The 18666-nt window shown below is 41.5% G+C and overlaps 1 protein-coding gene across 1 annotated transcript in view; it reads left to right on the forward strand.

Moving 5' to 3' along the window:
• The window catches only part of SDK1 (sidekick cell adhesion molecule 1), a 1163851-nt gene extending 1155174 nt beyond the window's left edge, over window positions 1-8677 (forward strand). The window contains 1 exon segment of the mRNA XM_078152930.1: window positions 4405-8677. Coding sequence (XP_078009056.1) covers window positions 4405-4677 — 273 coding nt within the window. The 3' untranslated portion in view covers window positions 4678-8677.
• The last annotated feature ends 9989 nt before the right edge of the window (window positions 8678-18666 follow it).

Consider the following 18666-nt stretch of genomic DNA (forward strand, 5'->3'; position numbering starts at 1 on the left):
CTGTGTACAATCTTCTCCTGGTTCTGCTCATTTCACTCTGCATCAGTTAGGATAAGTCTTTTCAGGTTTTTAAACAATATATTGTAAGATGAAGGTTCTTAATCCACTCTGCTATCTGCTTCCATTTTGTGGGAGAGTTCATCCCATTCACATTCACAGTTATGATTACTATCTGTGTCTTTCTCTCCATCCTATTTCTCTCCCTGTTTATGCTTCTCGCTCTCCTTTCTCCCTTTGTCTCCTCACTAAAGTTTTGCTTTAGACCACTGCCTCCCTCAATCTGCCCTCCCTTATATCCACCCCCTCACTTTTCTTTTACCTTTTCCCTCCTGTTTCCTTTAGGGTAAGTAAGATTTCTGTCTTGTTTTGTTTTGTTTTTCCTTTTTGATGAGGCAATTGGGGTTGTGACTTGCCCATAGTCATATGGCTAGTAAGTGTCAAGTGTCTGAGGTTGGATTTGAACTCAGGTCCTCCTGACTCCAAGGCAGGAGCTCTACCCACTGTGCCACCTAGCTGCCCCTTTTTTGTTTTGTTTTGGTTTGGTTTTGCTTTTCAGTAAGTAAGATTTCTATACCTAACTGATTATATTATGCCCTCTTTGAGCCAAATCTGATGAGAGTAAGGTTCAAACAATGCTCATCTCCCTTCCTTCCCTCTACTGTAATAGGTTTTTGTACTTTTTCATATGATGTAATTTACCCTTGTCTGCCCCTCCTCCTTTCCTCTTCTTCCAGAACAATCTCTTTTCACCACTTAATTAGATTTATTACCATCACATCAAAGTCAACTTATACCCACACCCTATTATGCCCTTTTAAATGGCATAATAACAATACAGTTCTTAAAAGTTACAAGTGTCATCATCCCTTGTAGGGATGCAAACAGTTTGCCCTTATTAATAACAGGTTGTTTTTTTTTTAAATTCCTGTTTATCTTTTTATGCCTATCTTGAGTCCTGTATTTGAAAATCAGATTTTCTGTTGAGCTCTGGTCTTTTCATCAGGAAGGTTTGGAAGTCCCCTATTTCATTAAATGTCCATCTCCTCCCCTGAAAGATTATGCTCAGTTTTGCTGGTTAGTTGACCCTTGGTTGCAATCTAAGCTCCTTTGCCTTATGCAATACTGTATTTCACGCCCTCCACACTTTTAATATAGAAGCTGCAAGGTCCTGCATGATCCTGACTGTGGTTCCATGATATTTAAATTGTTTCTTTCTGGCTGCTTGCAGTATTTTCTCTTTGACCTGGGAGTTTGGGAATTTGGCCACAATATTCCTTGGTGTTTTCAGTTTGGGATCTCTTTCAGGAGGTGATCAGTGGATTCTTTTGATGGCTATTTTACCTTCTGGTTCTAGGACCTCAGGGCAATTTTTCTTGATAATTTTCTGAAAGATGCTATCCAGACTCTTTTATTCATCATGGTTTTCAGGTAGACCAATAATTTTTAAATTGTCTCTCCTGGATCTATTTTCCAGGTCAGTTGTTTTACCAGTGAGGTATTTTATGTTTTCTTCTATTTTTTTTCATTCTTTTGTTTCTGTTTGACTGATTCTTGTTCTCTCATAGAGTCCTTAGTTTTCCACTTGCCAAATTCTAATTTTTAATGAATTGTTTCCTTCTATTAGATTTTGTACCTCCTTTTCTGTTTGGCCCATTTCATTTTTAAGGAGTTCTTCTCTTCAGTGAATTTTTGTGCCCCCTTTTCCATTTGACCAATTCTACTTTTTAAGGAGTTGATTTCTTCAGTGTACTTTTTTCCATTTGGCCAATTGTATTTTTTAAGGACTTGTTTTCTACAGTCAGTTTTTGTGCTTCCTTTTCCAAGCTATTGACTGTCTCTTGCATACTTCTCATTTTCTTTCCCAGTTTTTCTTCTACCTCTCTTCTTTGACTTTTAAAATCCTTCTTGAACTCTTTTTGGGCTTGAGACGAGTTCATATTCACCTTTGAGGTTTAGGATATGGGTTAGGACAATGTTGTCCTCTTCTGAATTTGTGCCTTGATCTACCCTGTCCCCATGATAAGAATCTATGGTCTTTGTCCATTTTTGCTTTCTGTTCATGGTGTTTCACTTTTTCCTGACTTTAAAAAAAGAAACCAAAAAACATTGAGCTTTCCCGCTGGAGTGCAGGGGGCTCTGACCCAAGCTTCTTATGTTGGGTGCCTGGGACCTGGTCACTGGCTTTGTGTTCTGGGGCCTCTGGTGCTAGCAACTGGAGGCTGTAGAGGTCTGGCAGCTTACCTGATGCTGAGCTGGGGTCAGCAGCACTGGATCTCTTGGGGTGGGGGTGGGGAGTCTGGCCCCCAGAGGATGCATGTTCACTCAAGCTTCTTTAAAGTACTCAAATGTTTGGGTGCTACCAGCCTGGAGCTGTGATGAAGCACCAGGAGATTTGGCTGCTGCAGAATGCCAGTGAATGTGGTGGTTTTCTGAGCTGGTGTTTACTGGTTCCCCTCCCTGTGCTGAGGTACTCTAGGGGTCCTGTTGTTGGCGCTTGCCTGCTCCACCACCCTGGGGCTCAGGATCTCCCCCTGGTTTGCTGAGGTGGGGCTTGCTGCTGGCTTGCTGGGATGCCTCCCATCCTGTGTTGCTCCCCTTCCCCCAGTGCAAGAGGGGCCTTTCCCATTAATCCTCCAAACTTTCTGGGCTGCAAGACTGCAGCATTACATCTTTCTGCTGGTTCAGCTGTTCCTGGGTTTTTCCTGGAGTGATATTTTCTGAGCTTTCTGAGGTCAATAAGTGAGGGTGAGAACTACTTACTTCTTACTCTGCCATCTTGACTCCCAGAAGTTGGCCATCTTTTCTCAAATCCTCAGGAATAATTTATTTTGCCTGCAGAAAGACACTAGCACAGCAGACACAGAGGTAGGCTGGATGTGAAAATTGAGTCCTGCCCAGCTGATGGTACTGTGCTTAAAGATCATTTTTTTTCAGATCCGTTTAGATTGTAGGCCTTTGGTGTATGTTGATTTGTACGGAAAGAAGTCAGCCTCACAGAGTGTTTTCAAATGCAGTTGGGCGATGATGCACCCTCTGGCCCATGCTCTGACCCCAGTAGGCATCTAGCTTCCACTGTTCCCTCCTTATCTGTCTTTTAACAGGAAGTATTTCTTCTTCTGCCCCTCTCTAATAGCATACAGTCTGACCCCTCCTGTACACTTATCTTAAGTGTACTTTAGAGTTATGTGTGTGTGCGATATCTTCGCACACAGAGTCCCTGTCTTATTCATCCACGGTGTCCTCGATACTGCTTTGCAACTAGTAGGTGCTTATTCATGGGATCACAGATTAGAGATAGAAGGCACCTCTGAGGCCATATAGTCATACCCTCTCATTTTACAGATAAGGAAACTGAGACGCAGAGAGGTTAAATGATTTGTATAAGGTTACACAATAAAAGTCAGTGGTGGATTTTAAACCCAAGTCTTTCTTAATACAGATCCAGCATTTTATCCATTACACAATCTGAATGTTCACTTAGTTGAACTGAATTTGTGCTTCCTCCCTGCTCTTCATATCATAAGCATCCAATTATTGTTAGCAAACATTGTTACTCTGTTACTAGCTGTGTAGCCATCAGTCACCAATTTTGCCTTTCCTGTCTGTACTTTGGTTTATTCATCTATAATATGAGGATAACAATCTATGGGGCTTATGTTTAAAAGTGCTTCTTAAAAATAAAGGCTTTATGTAAATGTGAGATATTTATTGTTAATGTTGTTCTTACAGTTATCATTTTCGCTAACATTATCAATAAATGTTTACCAAGTATAAGGATTATGGTAGATGCTGGGCACTCACAAAAGCAAAGGCATAGTCTCATCCCTTAAAGGTTTATTATAGTCTAGTTGGTGAGACAGGACATACATGTATAAATAGCAATATGAGACAGCAGGAGATAAGTGTCAAATTAGTAGTATAACACCTGGCAGGTAGCAGATGCTCAATAAATGTTGTAAGAATGTATGAGGTGGTATAGAAAATAAGAGAGGAGGGATATGTCACTGTGGGCAAAAGTATGTAGGCACAAATGAATATAACATGTTAATGGGACAATGAGAAAACCCCTTTGATTGGAGCAGAGAACACGCATAAGAAAGTAGTCAAAAATAAAGTTGAATCCAGATTGTGGAAGGCCTTGGGTGCCAATGGAAGCCTTTGAGCAGAGGAGTGAAACGCACAAAGAATTCCCCACCCCCCAGAAACACCATATGTTTGGATGAAAACCCAAGCAAGAAGCAGTAGAAGATATTCCATTTCCCTTAAGCCCTACTTACCTGATTTCTGTCAGGCTCTAAGCACATAGGATAGTACTCCTTTCCGTGGCTGACACGAGCCAGATGCTAACAGCTGCTTTCTTGTATGTCACAGATGCTCACAGCTATTTTTCTTCCCCTACTATAGGCCACAGACTCCGATTATGAAGACGAACTGCCAAAGCATTCCTTTGTTAACCATTACATGAGCGACCCTACCTACTATAACTCTTGGAAGCGCCAGGCAAAGGGGGTAAAGCACCCGGCTGCATACAGATATGAAGAGTGTGCGGCCAATGAGACTGAACCCTACTTCCAGACTGTCATCACCACACAGAGTGCAGGGGGCGTATACACCCCGACGGGACAACAGGCCCCGGGTTCTCGGACTCCAGTTACAGGTTTCTCTTCATTTGTCTGACGCTCTAAAGGCTACAGCACAGTGGGAACTCCCACCGACATTGGGGTGACCCAGCACAACATCTGGGTGGGTGGCTGGTGCAGTGAACTGTGGGTAAATTTCTCTATCAGGGTAGAATGGATGTGAACATTAATATGTCTATTTTTTTGAAGACAATCAACTCCGACAACAGAGCTGAAGTTTTGTTTAAAAACAGTTCTGATAAGTGACAACTTTAGCCACTTGTGAATAGTAGGATTTCAGTTGGAAGTTTTTTGTTGTTGTTGTTGTTTTAAAAGTGCTTTTTGTAACACCACTGCAAGAAGCAGCTGCCTTTTCCTTTTCTTTTTTCTTTTCTTTTCTTTTTAAGAGAAGGCATATTTCATCGGTGCAGTGGCTTGGCACCTTTGAGACTTCAAAAGATTTAACAACTTTCCATTTCTCCATCTTAAAGGCCAGGTAGGAATGATGAAGTGTGAAAAGAGGATGGAGCTGTGTGTGAAATATTAGGACGGACTCCTAGCCTACTACTTTCTCCATTCTACCTCCTCTGTAGGAGAAGAAGCTGGTTCACATGATTCTCCATGGTACGACAGCCTTGCTGCACTCTTGGTGTTTTGATAATGAATATTTTCCCTGTGCTTGGTTCTGACATTCACACCAAGCCCCAGCCCCAATCCATTCCTAAAATACTTCCACTTGGAAGTTTCTAGCAGAGAAAATGTTTGAAGGCTTTGTTCCTGGCATGAGATAATACAAATGGAAAGTCATTCCAAGGTGGTATCATTTTGACCCTGTTGTGGGTCAGGTCCTTCCCTGCATGGGCCATCCCAGTGGTAATTTAACAAACAAGCAAACAAGGGCCACATGATGGTACAGGAAATGTGACCTGAGATTAGTTGGCAACCACCCAGTCATGGGAGCTTACGAAACTGCTTCCATCCCACAGAGGCAAAAGGCATGCAGCCTTCCCTTGTTAAACCAGGCAGAAAGACAACATTTCCAGAATTGCCTGGCACTTGAGAAGGAGGAGTCCAAGAAGGTTTTTTTTAAAACCATTTTTTTTATATGTCACACTAAATGAGTGAGTCTTTGGTGTTTCCAGGTGCCTTTTTCTTAATTGTTCAGCTTTGTACATGGAAAAGCTAGTGTGTCTCCAAATAAAGCAAAACAGCTTTTGAAAAAAGCAAGGTTGTGAATTACCTCCTGCACAGTTGAAGGCTCCTTTGGTGCACTCCAGCTCCAGTCCTTGTTGTTGTTGGGTTTTGGGTTTTTGTTGTTGTTGTTGCTCTCTTTTTAAGTAAGATCTTGCTTTTCATTTCTTTTGTGTCCTCTGCCTTCTTGACCTCTGGAGCTGCTGTCAGTTCCTCAAAGAACCAAGGTCAGCTCTCAACCTATTAAGAATGGTTATTAAGTTTGGGGTTTTTTTTTGGGGGGGGAGGGTTGTGTGTTTTTGTTATTGTGGTTCTAGTTGGAATAACCCCAGGGGAAACATTCTGGAACTACTAGGAAAACTCCTAGCTAGACTAGGATCCTATCAGATTATTTTTACAGCAGGTGTCTGAAAACCACAGAACAATTCGTTGCCTGTTGGTTTCTATTCTAGCAGTAGCCTGAATGTTGTCATTTCCTCATTTCCTGCTACTGTGTGTGTATGTGTATGTGAGTGTATGTGTGTGTGAGACCCTCCCTGGCCACTGGGCACCAACAAGGTTAGAATTGCCTGGGCTCCTGGAAATCCCCTAGAGAGAAGGACCAGGAAATAGAACTAAGACAGCTCTTGTGGGTTGTCAGTATCCCTTGAGGGCAGATCCAGAACTTATAGAAAACTCTTATTCACCACTTATATACCACTGCCCAGCCTTGAAGGCACACTGACTAACCAGACAGTGTCTGGCACTACCAGGGAGCAGTTCTCCTAACCCCACAGGGAAAAATTCATGGCTTGTAACCCTTTCCCTGCCTCCCTGGAGCAGGAGGGAATAGTTTTCTAAGCGAAGGTTCATGGCCAGCTACCAGTTACTGTAGAAAGCACTGTTGGGGAAAGAGAATTCTTGGATTGGGTAGGTCCTTCTTTAGTTATTCTAAGTTGGGCAGAGAGAGGGAAGAGGCTGTAGTGAAGGAAACACTTTTAAGTGAAAATTTTGGCAGCTGGGGAACAAAAAATTCTAAACTCTAAACCAAAAATCCTAAAAGGTCTGTCCAAAGGCTTTTCAACATGAGATAGCTACCCACAGTTCACTGTCCAGAAAATTACTCAGAAGTCATGAGCTACAAGGTCCTGGGTCCTTTCTGGCCCACTGGCGGCCACAAGACAGCCACAAGACAAAACCACGAGACAACTTGAAATTTTTTTGAAGATGAATACAGAAATAGAGAACGTGGACAAAACCACTGCCTTTTGTGCACTTTGACTGCTCTCTTAAGCCATATGGACATTGCTTTAATTAATGAACAAAGAAAAAAAAGTTTGAAATGTGTTAGTTTGGGGATGATTTGGTTGGGTTTTTAAAAAAAATTCAGTGAAAATATAACAGGTGTTTTTTGGGTTCATGGTGTTTCTTGTATCTTATCTATTTTTAGTAATTTTTTTTTTGTATAGAATTGTTTGTACAATGTAGCCACCGTGGCACTGTGATCACTGTCAGGATATTACTGTCTGCACATGACTCAACCACTTTCGGGGACAATGGATTAGAAACAGGTTTTATAACCCAGAAGGGTCAACTATGCCCAATGGATAGAATCAGCCCCAACTTAGGATAGAACTTCTCAGAGCAATGTGGTCACTAGGAAGTGGCCACTCTCACCTGAAGAACAGAAAATTATCACTCAAGAGGGATGGATGGTGGGTTTAATGCTTTACTCTAAAAGAAGAAGAAAAGAATTTTATAGGTAAAGATTGAGGAAATGTTTCCTTCTCACATTCTTCTGTAATGCTAGAAAATATCATGTTTGTCAGTAGAAATGAACTCTCCCCAATAAAGACCTCGAATGAGCTTATTTTAAGATTTTTAACATCCAGTAGGAGGTGTCCTTTGTACATGAAGATTATGCTACTCACCATCAAGAAAACATGCACTCTTAACTGTTTTTCTACGAATGGAGATACCTATGTACTCCACCATCTGTACTTTCCCACCTGATTCCCCTTATTTGATGCAGGTTTGCCTGATAGATAACTAGAGTTAGAAGTATGATCCAGGACCACAGAAGAGTTTTTATTAGCACCAAATTTCTTGGTGCCCTTAGAAATTGAACATGTGCCCTTGGTTCTTAGCACTAATTTCAAGCCAACTAAACCAAACAGTTCCACCCCTTCCTTCAGCTTATCTGATCTCCCTGTCTTTAAAAGAAATCTATTCAACATCATGTCAAAAGAGTATGAGATGGTGGATGATCCAGGAGTCTAGTCCTAATAACTAATGGATAAGAGAGGCCTGTGAAAGCACACAGCCTGCTGTCATGGAAGCATTCACATAGATGCCACCAGACATGTGTGCTCACTTTGTAAACTTTTTTAATGCAGTGCTTGTATTTGACTCTGATTGGACCATAGCATGGTTTTTGCATCAATGATTTGTAGCATGATTTTCATTTCTTAAAAATTCTTAGCACACAATGTAGTTATTCTCCCAACTCACAATCCACATATTTAAATGTGATTCTTCATTAACTATCACCTCATCTCTGTAGTGTGAACTGGGTCAAAAGGTGGGAACAATGTAAAGCATTGCTAGTCAGCCCCAATGATAAGCAGTTCAGTTACTTTTCATTCCTAGGCCTACCATGTATCTCCCATCCTCACCCCATTCATGAATAGTTTGAAATCAATCTGGAAATTAAGAGACAAATTTATAAAGGTTTCCCTGCAGTGTTCCCTGTGGTTGTGCAGAAAACCAGATCTCATTAAACACACACACACACACACACACACACCACACACTCCACAAAACTAATCTATATGAAGACAGAGAGGTGCTATGGGTACAATTTTAATAAAAATTTGTTTTTCCTTAAATTCTTGTGGTTTCCTTCAAGCAGCATGCACCTTTGGGCCAGGAGTCTTTGTGAGCCACGGGGAATGACTTTACCTTGGTTATGAAACATTCTGACATGACAAGGGGGAGCACATTGGCTCCAACTACAGTGGGGGTAATAGTGACCTTTTCAGAACCAAACTCCATCTGTACTAAAGTGATAAAGGTGGCCAATATCACAGGAGTGGAAGAGTATTAGCCTAGGAGTCTAAAGACCTGAGTGATCTTGGATGGGTCACTTGTCTGCTTGCTTCCTTCTTCAGTAAAAATTGGTGAATTGCACTAGCTGATCTCCAAACCTGCCTCCAGCTCTGATAGTTAAGTTGTGCCTACACTAGAAAATGACCCTTAACAAAACTAGTATTATAGTGATAACATCTGAAAGTCCTAAAGGGCCAGGAGGCAGGTGTCAATGTGAATATCCCGTCTTCCAAATTATTCTGTAGTCAAGCTTTCATCGATTTCAAATGCTGCTTACAGCTTAGTGCTCTGGCCCCAGCTATGGAATCTGCTGTCAAATAGCTGTTCTGTCAGTTCACCAGATCCAGCCTGTTACCCGAATCCCCTAACAACTCTTGGCCTTTTGGCCGCTGAAGACCTGTTTCATCCCCATTTAGGTGAGCTGGGGCTGAAATATACCAAACCCTCTGTGACAGAGCAATGTAATTCCAAAATGAACATAGCAGAATGGAATCCAGAGCTGGGAGGGAGAGAAGGAGAGTGGGAGGGGAGGGAAGAAACTCCATGCCTCAGACTAGAGGCTGCAATCCATGTTAGTCCTTGCATGTCATAGGTCCTCAATAAATATAAGTTGCCTTTTCTTCCTTAGGATGAGTATGCTCTGAAACCTACTGGTTGCTTCCCTGAGAATCGTGTTAACCCAACAAAAACTGCCTGTCATTGTCCATAATCCCTGGCAATGTCTCCCGGCGGCATATTCTGCCGTAGTGCCAACAAAATACCAGGAGAGGGCACTGTGTCACTTCAAGAACGTGTCTCGCTTCCTGGGAACTGATTCCTTGTTGCCAGATGGAAGCACACTCCAGGATGTCACAGCTAGTAAGAGAACAGGGAAGAGAGAAAGTTGTACCAGTGTTGGAAGCCGTCATTACTGTTAGAGTGTAGGCTCCAGGATCCACTGGATTGGCCAGAAAATAAAGCTAAGCCCCATTTTCCTCTTTCCTTTCTGTCCTTTCCTCTCCATCATCTTACTGCCTCCCAATTCACAAACACATCCTGAATTTAAAAGGCGAAACTTAATATTTTCCTCATCCAGGCCAAATGTATAAGAAACTGCAATTAATGTATTAGTCCAGAGAATTAACCCTTGCTATGAACAGGGAGTTTACAGTTAGTACCATGGATCCATAAGCCATGGGAGGCTAAGGCTGGGGTGATGGGAAGGGGGGCTGGAGAAGTACTAGAAATAGGGGAGGAGGACTGTTCCCTGTCTCCCTCAATTCCAGTTTGTTAATTTGGCATAAAAACATACTGGATTTGCTTTTGTCCACAACCTACTCTGTGTCAATGAAAGAACTCACTAAAGACAACTGTTTATCACAGTGAAAAGAAGACTCCATTATCTTGTCTAACAGAAATCAGATGAAAATAACATGAAAAGATGGAAGAGCAGGGGAGGTGAAAGCAGCTTTAAAATTAACCAATATCGTTTTCAGCTGAGCTCTTGCTTTGGTAGGGGGCTCCCAGCTTCTCTCCACTAGCAGCAGTAGGCTTCTTTTCCTGTGTGTGCCAAAGGGCATTTGGAGGAGATACCCCACAGGAGAAGGTGCAGAGCCCTGAGATACATGGATTACTTATTGTAGAGGTTGCCAGTTTCTCTTCCCTCTTTGCTGATTCCAAGGGTCAGGCTGGTTGGTTCTGTAAACAGGATAACCCAACCTTGTAAGTATGCCCATGGCATACTTACTTACATACTTATTTACTATGATCTGGGAGCCCCACTTTCTACTTAAGTTAGTTAGGGGGTTGACATGGTTCAGGACCTGTCAGGGACAATCCTGATGGTTCACAAAACACTCCAGTAGGCTGGGTTGGGCACTGGGCCTCATTGTGAGTTTAAGTGTCTGGGGACAAGAAACTTGGGGGTACAGATCTATCACAGACTGAGACCTGTTCTTAGTTCTTATAGGTCCAATTTCACATGAAAGATCATAGGATCATAGATTTAGAACTGAAAGAGACTTTAAAAGTCATGTAGTTCAACCCCCTCTTTTTACAAAAAAAAAAAAAGAAAGAAATGGAGGTACAGTGAGGTTAATTGACTTGTTCATGGTCACATAGCTAGTAAGTAAGTATAAGAGGCAAGATTTGAATCATAGGTCTTCCTGACGCCAAGGCTAACAGGCTATACATTTCTGGGGTAGGTCTGGATCAATCCAGGACCAGGCCTTATAGAGTAGCTACAAGTTGGAGGTTCCTTCACTTCAGACACACATTAGTCCTGGCAAAGTCCTAAGGACCCTCCAACCAGCCTGATCTTTGGGGTTAACAAAGAGGGAAGAGAAGCTGGCAGCTTCTATAATAAACATTCTTTAAGCACCTATCATTCGTAAAGTACTATTGGGGAAAAAGGGAGTGTCAGTGAATGCAAGTACACAAATAAGTACAGTACAAGGAGGAAGGAGATTGTACTAACAAGAGTGGAGATGAGGGAAGAAGACTTCATGGAGGTGACCCTGGGTTTGAGTTTTGAAAGAGCAAGAGTCTTAAAAGAAACCATAAGAATTGGGCACAAAGGAGAAACTGAGGGTGGGATGTGAGGCAGTGTGAACACACAGAAATGAAGAGAGCATCATAAAGGGGCCTGTCCAGTCCAGCCCGGAGCCTCCCTTCATTGTGGGTACCAGTGTCAACCTTACATGGAGACCTTGCAGGGGAGAGGCTCCTTTGGGCTGAAATTCTGATCCTAGCTGAATTCAAGTGAAAAGAACAGCAGCATAAGGTGCTTCACTGCAGACAAATAAACCTTTGCATCATCAAAGAAGAGATTCACAAAAAGTAGCAGAGGGCAGTCTATTATTTATAAAGGACTAATGATGGGCAGCCATGGATAGAGCACTGGTCTTGGAGTCAGGAAGACCTGAGTTCAAATCCAACCTCATAACACTATGTGATCCCGATCAAGTCACTTATACACTCTGTGCCTCAGTTTCCTCATCTGTAAAAATGAGGAGGGAGATGTTGGACTCAATGGCCTCTAAAGACCCTTACAACTCCAAGTCCTTTTTTGTTTGTTTTATTTTTTGGCAATTGGGGTCAAGTGACTTGCCCAGGGTCACACAGCTAGTAAATGTCAAGTGGTTGGGGTCGGAGGCTGGATTTGAACTCAGGTCCTCCTGACTTCAGGGCTGGTGCTCCATCCACAGCTCCAACTCTTTGATCCTATGATCCTGTATACTAGCAAATCCTTTAATATCACACAGCCATCACCGCAGTCCAGGTTCTTATCCCCTCTTAGCCTGGCAATAGTCCCCTAATTGGTTTCTTTGCTTCAAGTATCTTCCCTGTAGAATCCATATCCCACATAGGTACCAAAGTGATTTTGCCAAATTGTAGGTTTTAAGTCATTTGCCTTCTCAAGAAACTGGTGGCTGCCTACTATCTCCACCATCAAACATAAAAGTCCTCTGGCACAACCTGGTTCTGTCCTGTCTTTCTAGTCTACTCCACTCAATCTACCGTGCACTAATACTGGCTTACTTGCTGTTCCTAATAAAGATAATAGCTGGCATTTATATACTGCCTTAAGGTTGGCAAAGCACTTTGCAAGTATTATTTCATTTTATCCTAACAAAAACCCTTGGAGGTAAGGGCTATTAATATTCCCATTTTACATAAAGGGAACTGAGGCAGAGGTTAAATGACTTGCCCGGAGTCACACAGCTAAGAAGTGTCTGAGGCTAGATTTGAACTCAGGTCTTTCTTCCTCCACATCCAGCACTTAATCCATTTTACCACTGAGCTTCTTACACAGTACTCCATCTCAGATCTTGGTTCTTCTGCTCTTGCTGTATCCCCACCGTGGAATTCTAATAGCTTCCGTATAAATGAGGAAAACAATATGTAAATAAATAGGGCATGTGAGATGGATACCCAGTAGAAGGAAAATAACCTTAGAGGGCAAGGCTCATGTAAGGCTAAGGAAGGGCTATAAAGGGTGAGTTCTGAGCTATCTTGAAAGAGGCAGAGATTAAGTGACTTGTCTAGGGTCACATAGCTGTTGGGTCCGAAGCTGAATTTGAACTCAGGTGTTCTTGACTTGAGGCCCAGCTGTACCACCTGGCTCTCCCATATGTGTATAAAAAAATACAATGAAACATAGATTATGTTAATTTATGGTTTTCTAAGTCAATATTTGATTTTGACATGACTAGTCCATCCCCCTCTTATTTTATAATTAAGGAAACTTAGGCACAGAGAGGTTGTGACTTGCCCAAATTTACATGGGAATCAAATGAGTAAGAGATGGGGGGGGGGGTTGATCCCCAGTCTCCTGCTCCAATTCCAACCCTCCTTCCAATCCATGACTGTTGCCTGTTCTTTAGGACTAACTTGAAATGTCTAATAGAGCTGTGAGACTGGAAGTCAGGAAAAGAACATTAGACACAAATACATTTGAATAGAGATGATACATGGGATCTGGAAGAAATCACATAGTCCAGAAATTTTGAATTCTGCAGGATATGAAAAGATCTGGAATTTTTTTTTAGTATTTTGATAGCAATTTTAATATAATTGGTTACCTTTTTAATCCAAAGTATTTGATTTTACGCATTTAAAAACAGCATTCTGAGGAGTCCACAGGCTTCATCAGCTGCTACAGAGGTTCAGTGAGTCAATAAACATTTATTAAGCCACTAGTAATCCTTTATTAATAAAAATAAAATTAGTAAAATTGATTATTAATTTGTTGTTCAGTTGTTTCAATTGTTTCTGACACTTTATGACACCTTTTTTGGAGGTTTTCTTGGCAAAGATACTGGAGTGGTTTGCCATTTCCATCTCCAGCTCATTTTACAGGTGAGAAAATTGAGGCAAACAGGGTTAAGTGACTTGCTCAGGGTCACACAGCTACTAAGTGCCTAAGGCCTCATTTGAACTGACAAAAGATGATCTTTCTGACTCTATGCCAAGCACTCTGTGCCACCTAGCTGCCCAATTAGTTTATTAAGTATTTATTGATACTTCTAGGTATTGTGCTAAGTTTTGGGATAGAAGGAAAGACAAAACACAGTTCCTGCTGTCAAGGAACTCAGAGTCTATTGGGGGAGACAACATGCAAACAATCATGTAAACACAAGCCACAGACAGGATAAATTGGAAATAATTATCAGAAGAAAGACGGTAGAATTGGGGGAGGGGGAGAGGACTGGGAAAAGCTACCTATTGAAGGTGGAATTTTAGCTGGGACTGGAAAGAAGTCAGGGAGGCCAGGAGGTGGAGATGAGACGGGGTGGGGGGCATTCCAGGAATGGAGCCAGCCAGAGAAAATGCATACAGTCAGGAGATGGAGGGTCTTGTTGGAGAAACAGACAGGAGGCCAGGGTCGCTGGATCCAAGAGGATGAGAAGAGAAATAAAGAGTAAATGTAGGAGGGTATCAGGTTGTTGAGAGCTTGGAATGCCAAATAGAGGATTCGGTATTTGATCCAAGAAATAACAGGGAGCTACAGGAAGGTATTGAATAGAGGGTTACATGGTCAGATCTGCACTTTAGGAAGATTAATTTTTCAGCTGAGCAAAGGGTGGACTGGAGAGGGGAGTGAAATTGTGGAGAGGCTGGTGCAATAGCCAGCAGATTGTGGGTGAGGTAATGAGGTCCTGTTCCTGGCTGGTAGCAGTCTCAGAGGAGAGAGGGATGGTCTAAAGTAAAACTGCCAAGTAAAACTTGGCAACTGCTTGGATTTGGAGAGTGAGTGAGAGTGAGGAGTGGAGGATGACACCTAGGTTGTTAACCTGGGTTCTTTGGTTGTTATGTCATTTTGCTCTTACCCAACTCTCTATGACTCCATTTGGAGTGGTTTACCATTTCCTTCTCCAGCTCATTTTACACATGAGGAAAATGAAGCAAACAAGGTTAAGTGACTTGACCAAGGTCACATAGCTGGCAAGTGTCTGAGGCCTCATTTGAACTCAGGTCCTCCTGAATCTAGGGCTACAGCTCTATCCACTTAGGTGCCAATATGGGTTTAGGACACATAAAAAGGTTAAGAACCTGTGATCTAGACTAACCTTCTTATTTTGAAGATGTGGGAACTGTGGTTCAGAGATGTCAAATGACTAATCTAATGTCATACAGGAAGTAGCAGAGCTGGGATTTGAACTCAGGTCCTTTTGGTCCTTTTGGACCACAGCAAGCTGAAAGGACAGCTTCCTCCTCTGAACTCCTTAGGGGTCAGTACTTAAAGAGGCTTCATCATTAGCACTCCTGCTTTTGCTTCCTCCAAATTAATTTTATTTATTTTTCTTCTGAACTTAACAAACACCAAAGGAAATGAGCACTTGTGTTTACACTGCAGAAATGCCTCATTAGCACTTAGTTGTCCTCTAATTGTTTAATGCTGATTTGTCTCCTTAATTAGATTATGAACTGCTCTTGGTATGGTTCTTTTCTTTTATATATCCTATGGGCCCCAGCACAGTCCTGTGCCTAGAATAAGTACTCAATAAATAATGTCATGGGGCAACTAAGTGGCTCAGTGGGACTCTTCTTCTTGAGTTCAAATCCAGCCTCAGACACTTACAAATTGTGTTACCCTGGGGCAAGTCACAACCCTATTTGCCTCAGTTTCCTCATCTGTAAAAGGAGCTAGGGAAGGAAATGGCAAATCACTCCAGTATCTTTCCCAAGAAAACCTCAAATGGGGTCATAGAGAGTCAGACATGACAGAACAATAAAATCATGTTATAGATAGACATACTCCTTGAAGTCTGGATTTTTTTTTTGTTTGATTTTTGCCTTTCTGTCCCAAGTGGTGCCTACCTCCAGGCCTGTTTCATAAATTCTTTTTGTTGATTAATGAGCCTGAGGCAATTGGGAAGGCATATTTACACTGGAAAGAAATTGCCCCACATCAGGAGCTCCTTCACAGTGATCTCCATACAGTGTCCAGCCCTGATCATCTTTGTGGTATACTTTAGAATACTTTAGAGTACTTTAGAATGTCCTGAAAGAAGCAAAGCTTTCATCACCAAAAAGCAAAAACAAACAAAAAGCAAAACTTTTATCACTGAAAAGTCTGCTCTAGCACCTATCAATACATTCCAATTTATTAAGTCCCTATTATGTTGTTATTCATCCTTTATCCTCAAAGAGGACCATTGACTTCACTAGCTTAATATATTAACTTGCATGTTAATTGGATTTAAGTGAAGCAAAGCTTCACAAAGTTCTCACACAAAGACAAAAATGAAACCATCCCTGCCCTCAAAGAGCATGTACTCTATGAGAGAAGCAATGTGTATACATATAATTACATGCAAAATATATGCAAAGTAAACACAGAGTGATGGGGGGAGGGAGTCAGATAGCACCTGGAAGTTTGAAAAAAAGAGTCCTCATGTAGCAGGTAGCAAATAAGTTGAGCTTAGAAGTGATTTTAAGAGGTGCAGAGCCAATATGGCAGAGAAAAGGCAGGTACTCACCTGAGCTCTCTTCCAAACCCCTTTAAATAATGCCTCAAAACAAATTCAGCAGAATGAACCAAAAGATGGAATATTCCAGCTCAAGACAACTTCGAAAGTTGGCAGGAAAGGTCTGTTGAGTGCAGGCTGCAGGCTGTGCCTCATCAAACTAGCAGTACATCTTAGGGATGACCGAATCAGTGGCAGCAGTGATGTCTTCCAGGCCTCTCACCCTGGATGGTAAGAGGGTCAGACAGCTAGTCAGAATGAAATTTCAGGGGTCCCTTTGCTAGCACCAAAGGCAAGGCTCTGTTTCATTGACAACATGTGGATCTGGGTCACAGTCCCAAGGTGAGGAGGCACACCAGAGTTTGTGGCCATAGGTCAGCTGGGACCCTGGTCACAGTTCCAGTGTGGAAAAGAGTGCTTTTCATTGCTCACAGACCAGAGCACAGACCAGGAGAGGAGTAAATACACATCTCCCTAGATCATACCACCTCAGAAGAACTGAAAACCTACAGGTCCCCAGAATTATCTCTGAAAAGAGCTGCATAAAAAAACCTGAATGTTGGGACAGCGCTCCCTCCACTCTGGAAGCAGAGCCCTATTTTAGCTGAGTTGAAAGTCTAGAAATAGACTGGGGAAGTGAGCAAACAGTAGGAAAAGATCCTGACTATAGAAAGTTTTCTATAGTGATAGGAAAGATCAAAATACAAACTCAGAAGAAGACAGCAAAGTCAGACTGCTCCATCCAAAGCCTCAAAGCAAAATATGAATTAGTTTCCGGCCATGGAAGTATCCAAAAAGGGTTTTAAAAATCAAGTAAGAGGAGTAAAGCAAAAAATGGGAAGAGAAATGAGACTGATGCCATAAAATCATGGAAAAAAACTCAACAACTTGTTAAAGGAGGCACAAGAGATACTGAAGAAAATAACACCTTAAAAACCATAATAGGCCAAATGGTAAAAGAGACACAAAAATCCAAGGAAGAGAATGATCAAATGGAAAAAGGGGTATAAAAATTTACTGAAGAAAAGAACTCCTTAAAAAGTAGAATTGGCCAAATGGAAAAGAAGTTACAAAAGCCCACTGAAGAAAATAATTCCTTAAAACTTAGAATTGGACAAATAGAAGCTAATGACTTCAAAACATCAAGAAACAAACAAAATCAAAAGAATGAAAAAATGAAAGAAAATGTGAAGTATCTCATTGAGAAAAAAAAAACTGACCTGGAAAATAGATGGAGGAAATATATTTTAAGAATTATTAGACTACCTGAAAACCATGATCAAAAAAGAGCCTAGACATCATCTTTCAAGAAATTATCAAGGAAAACTGCCATAATATTCTAGAACCAGAGTGTAAAATAGAAATTGAAAGAATCCATTGATCACCTTCTGAAAGAGATCCCAAAGTGAAAATGCTCAGGAACATTATAACCTAATTTCAGAGCTCCCAGGTCAAGGAGAGAATATTGCAAACAGCCTGAAAGAAACAATTCAAATATTGTGGTACCATAGTCAGGATAACACAAGATTTAGTAGTTACCACATTGAAGGATTGAAGGGTTTGTAATATGATATTCCAAAAGGCAAAAGAGCTAGGATTACAACCAAGAATCACCCACCCAATAAAAATGAATATAATCCTTCAGGGGGAAAAATGGATAATCAATGAAATAGAAGCCTTTCAAGCATTCCTGATGAAAAGACCAGAGCTGAATAGAAAATCTGACTTTCAAATATGAGACTTAAGAGAAGCATAAAAAACAAAAGTAAACAGGAAAGAGAACTTATGAGGGATTCAATAAGGTCAAACTGTTTACATTCCTACATGGCGAAATGATATTTATAACTTCTAAAAACTTTCTCAGGGCAGTTAGAAGGAGTATACATAGACAGAGAGGTCAGGAGTGAGTTGAACATGATGAGAGGATTATCTAAAAAATAAAATTAAGGAGTGAGAAAGAGGAATGCACTGGGAGAAGGGGAAAGGAAGAGGTAGAATGGGATAAATTATGACATAAAAGAGGTATGAAAGAGCCTTTACAGGGGAGGAGAAGATGTGAAAATTGGGGCAGGGGAAGCACATATACCTTACTCTCATCAGAATTGGCTCAAAGAGAGAATAACATAAGTACTCTGTTGTGTGTAGAGATCTATCTTAACCTACAGGAACGTGGGAGGGGAAGGGGATAAGAGTGGGAGGGAACTGATGGAAGAGAGGACAGATTGGGGGAGGTAAAAGTCAGAAGCAAAGCACTTTTGAGAATGGACAGGGTGAAAGGAAAGAGAGATTAGGATAAACAGTATGGAGGGAAATACATA

The sequence above is a fragment of the Phascolarctos cinereus genome, unplaced genomic scaffold (assembly GCF_003287225.1).
Source record: "Phascolarctos cinereus isolate Bilbo 61053 unplaced genomic scaffold, phaCin_HiC Scaffold_4;HRSCAF=312, whole genome shotgun sequence".
Taxonomy (NCBI): domain Eukaryota; kingdom Metazoa; phylum Chordata; class Mammalia; order Diprotodontia; family Phascolarctidae; genus Phascolarctos; species Phascolarctos cinereus.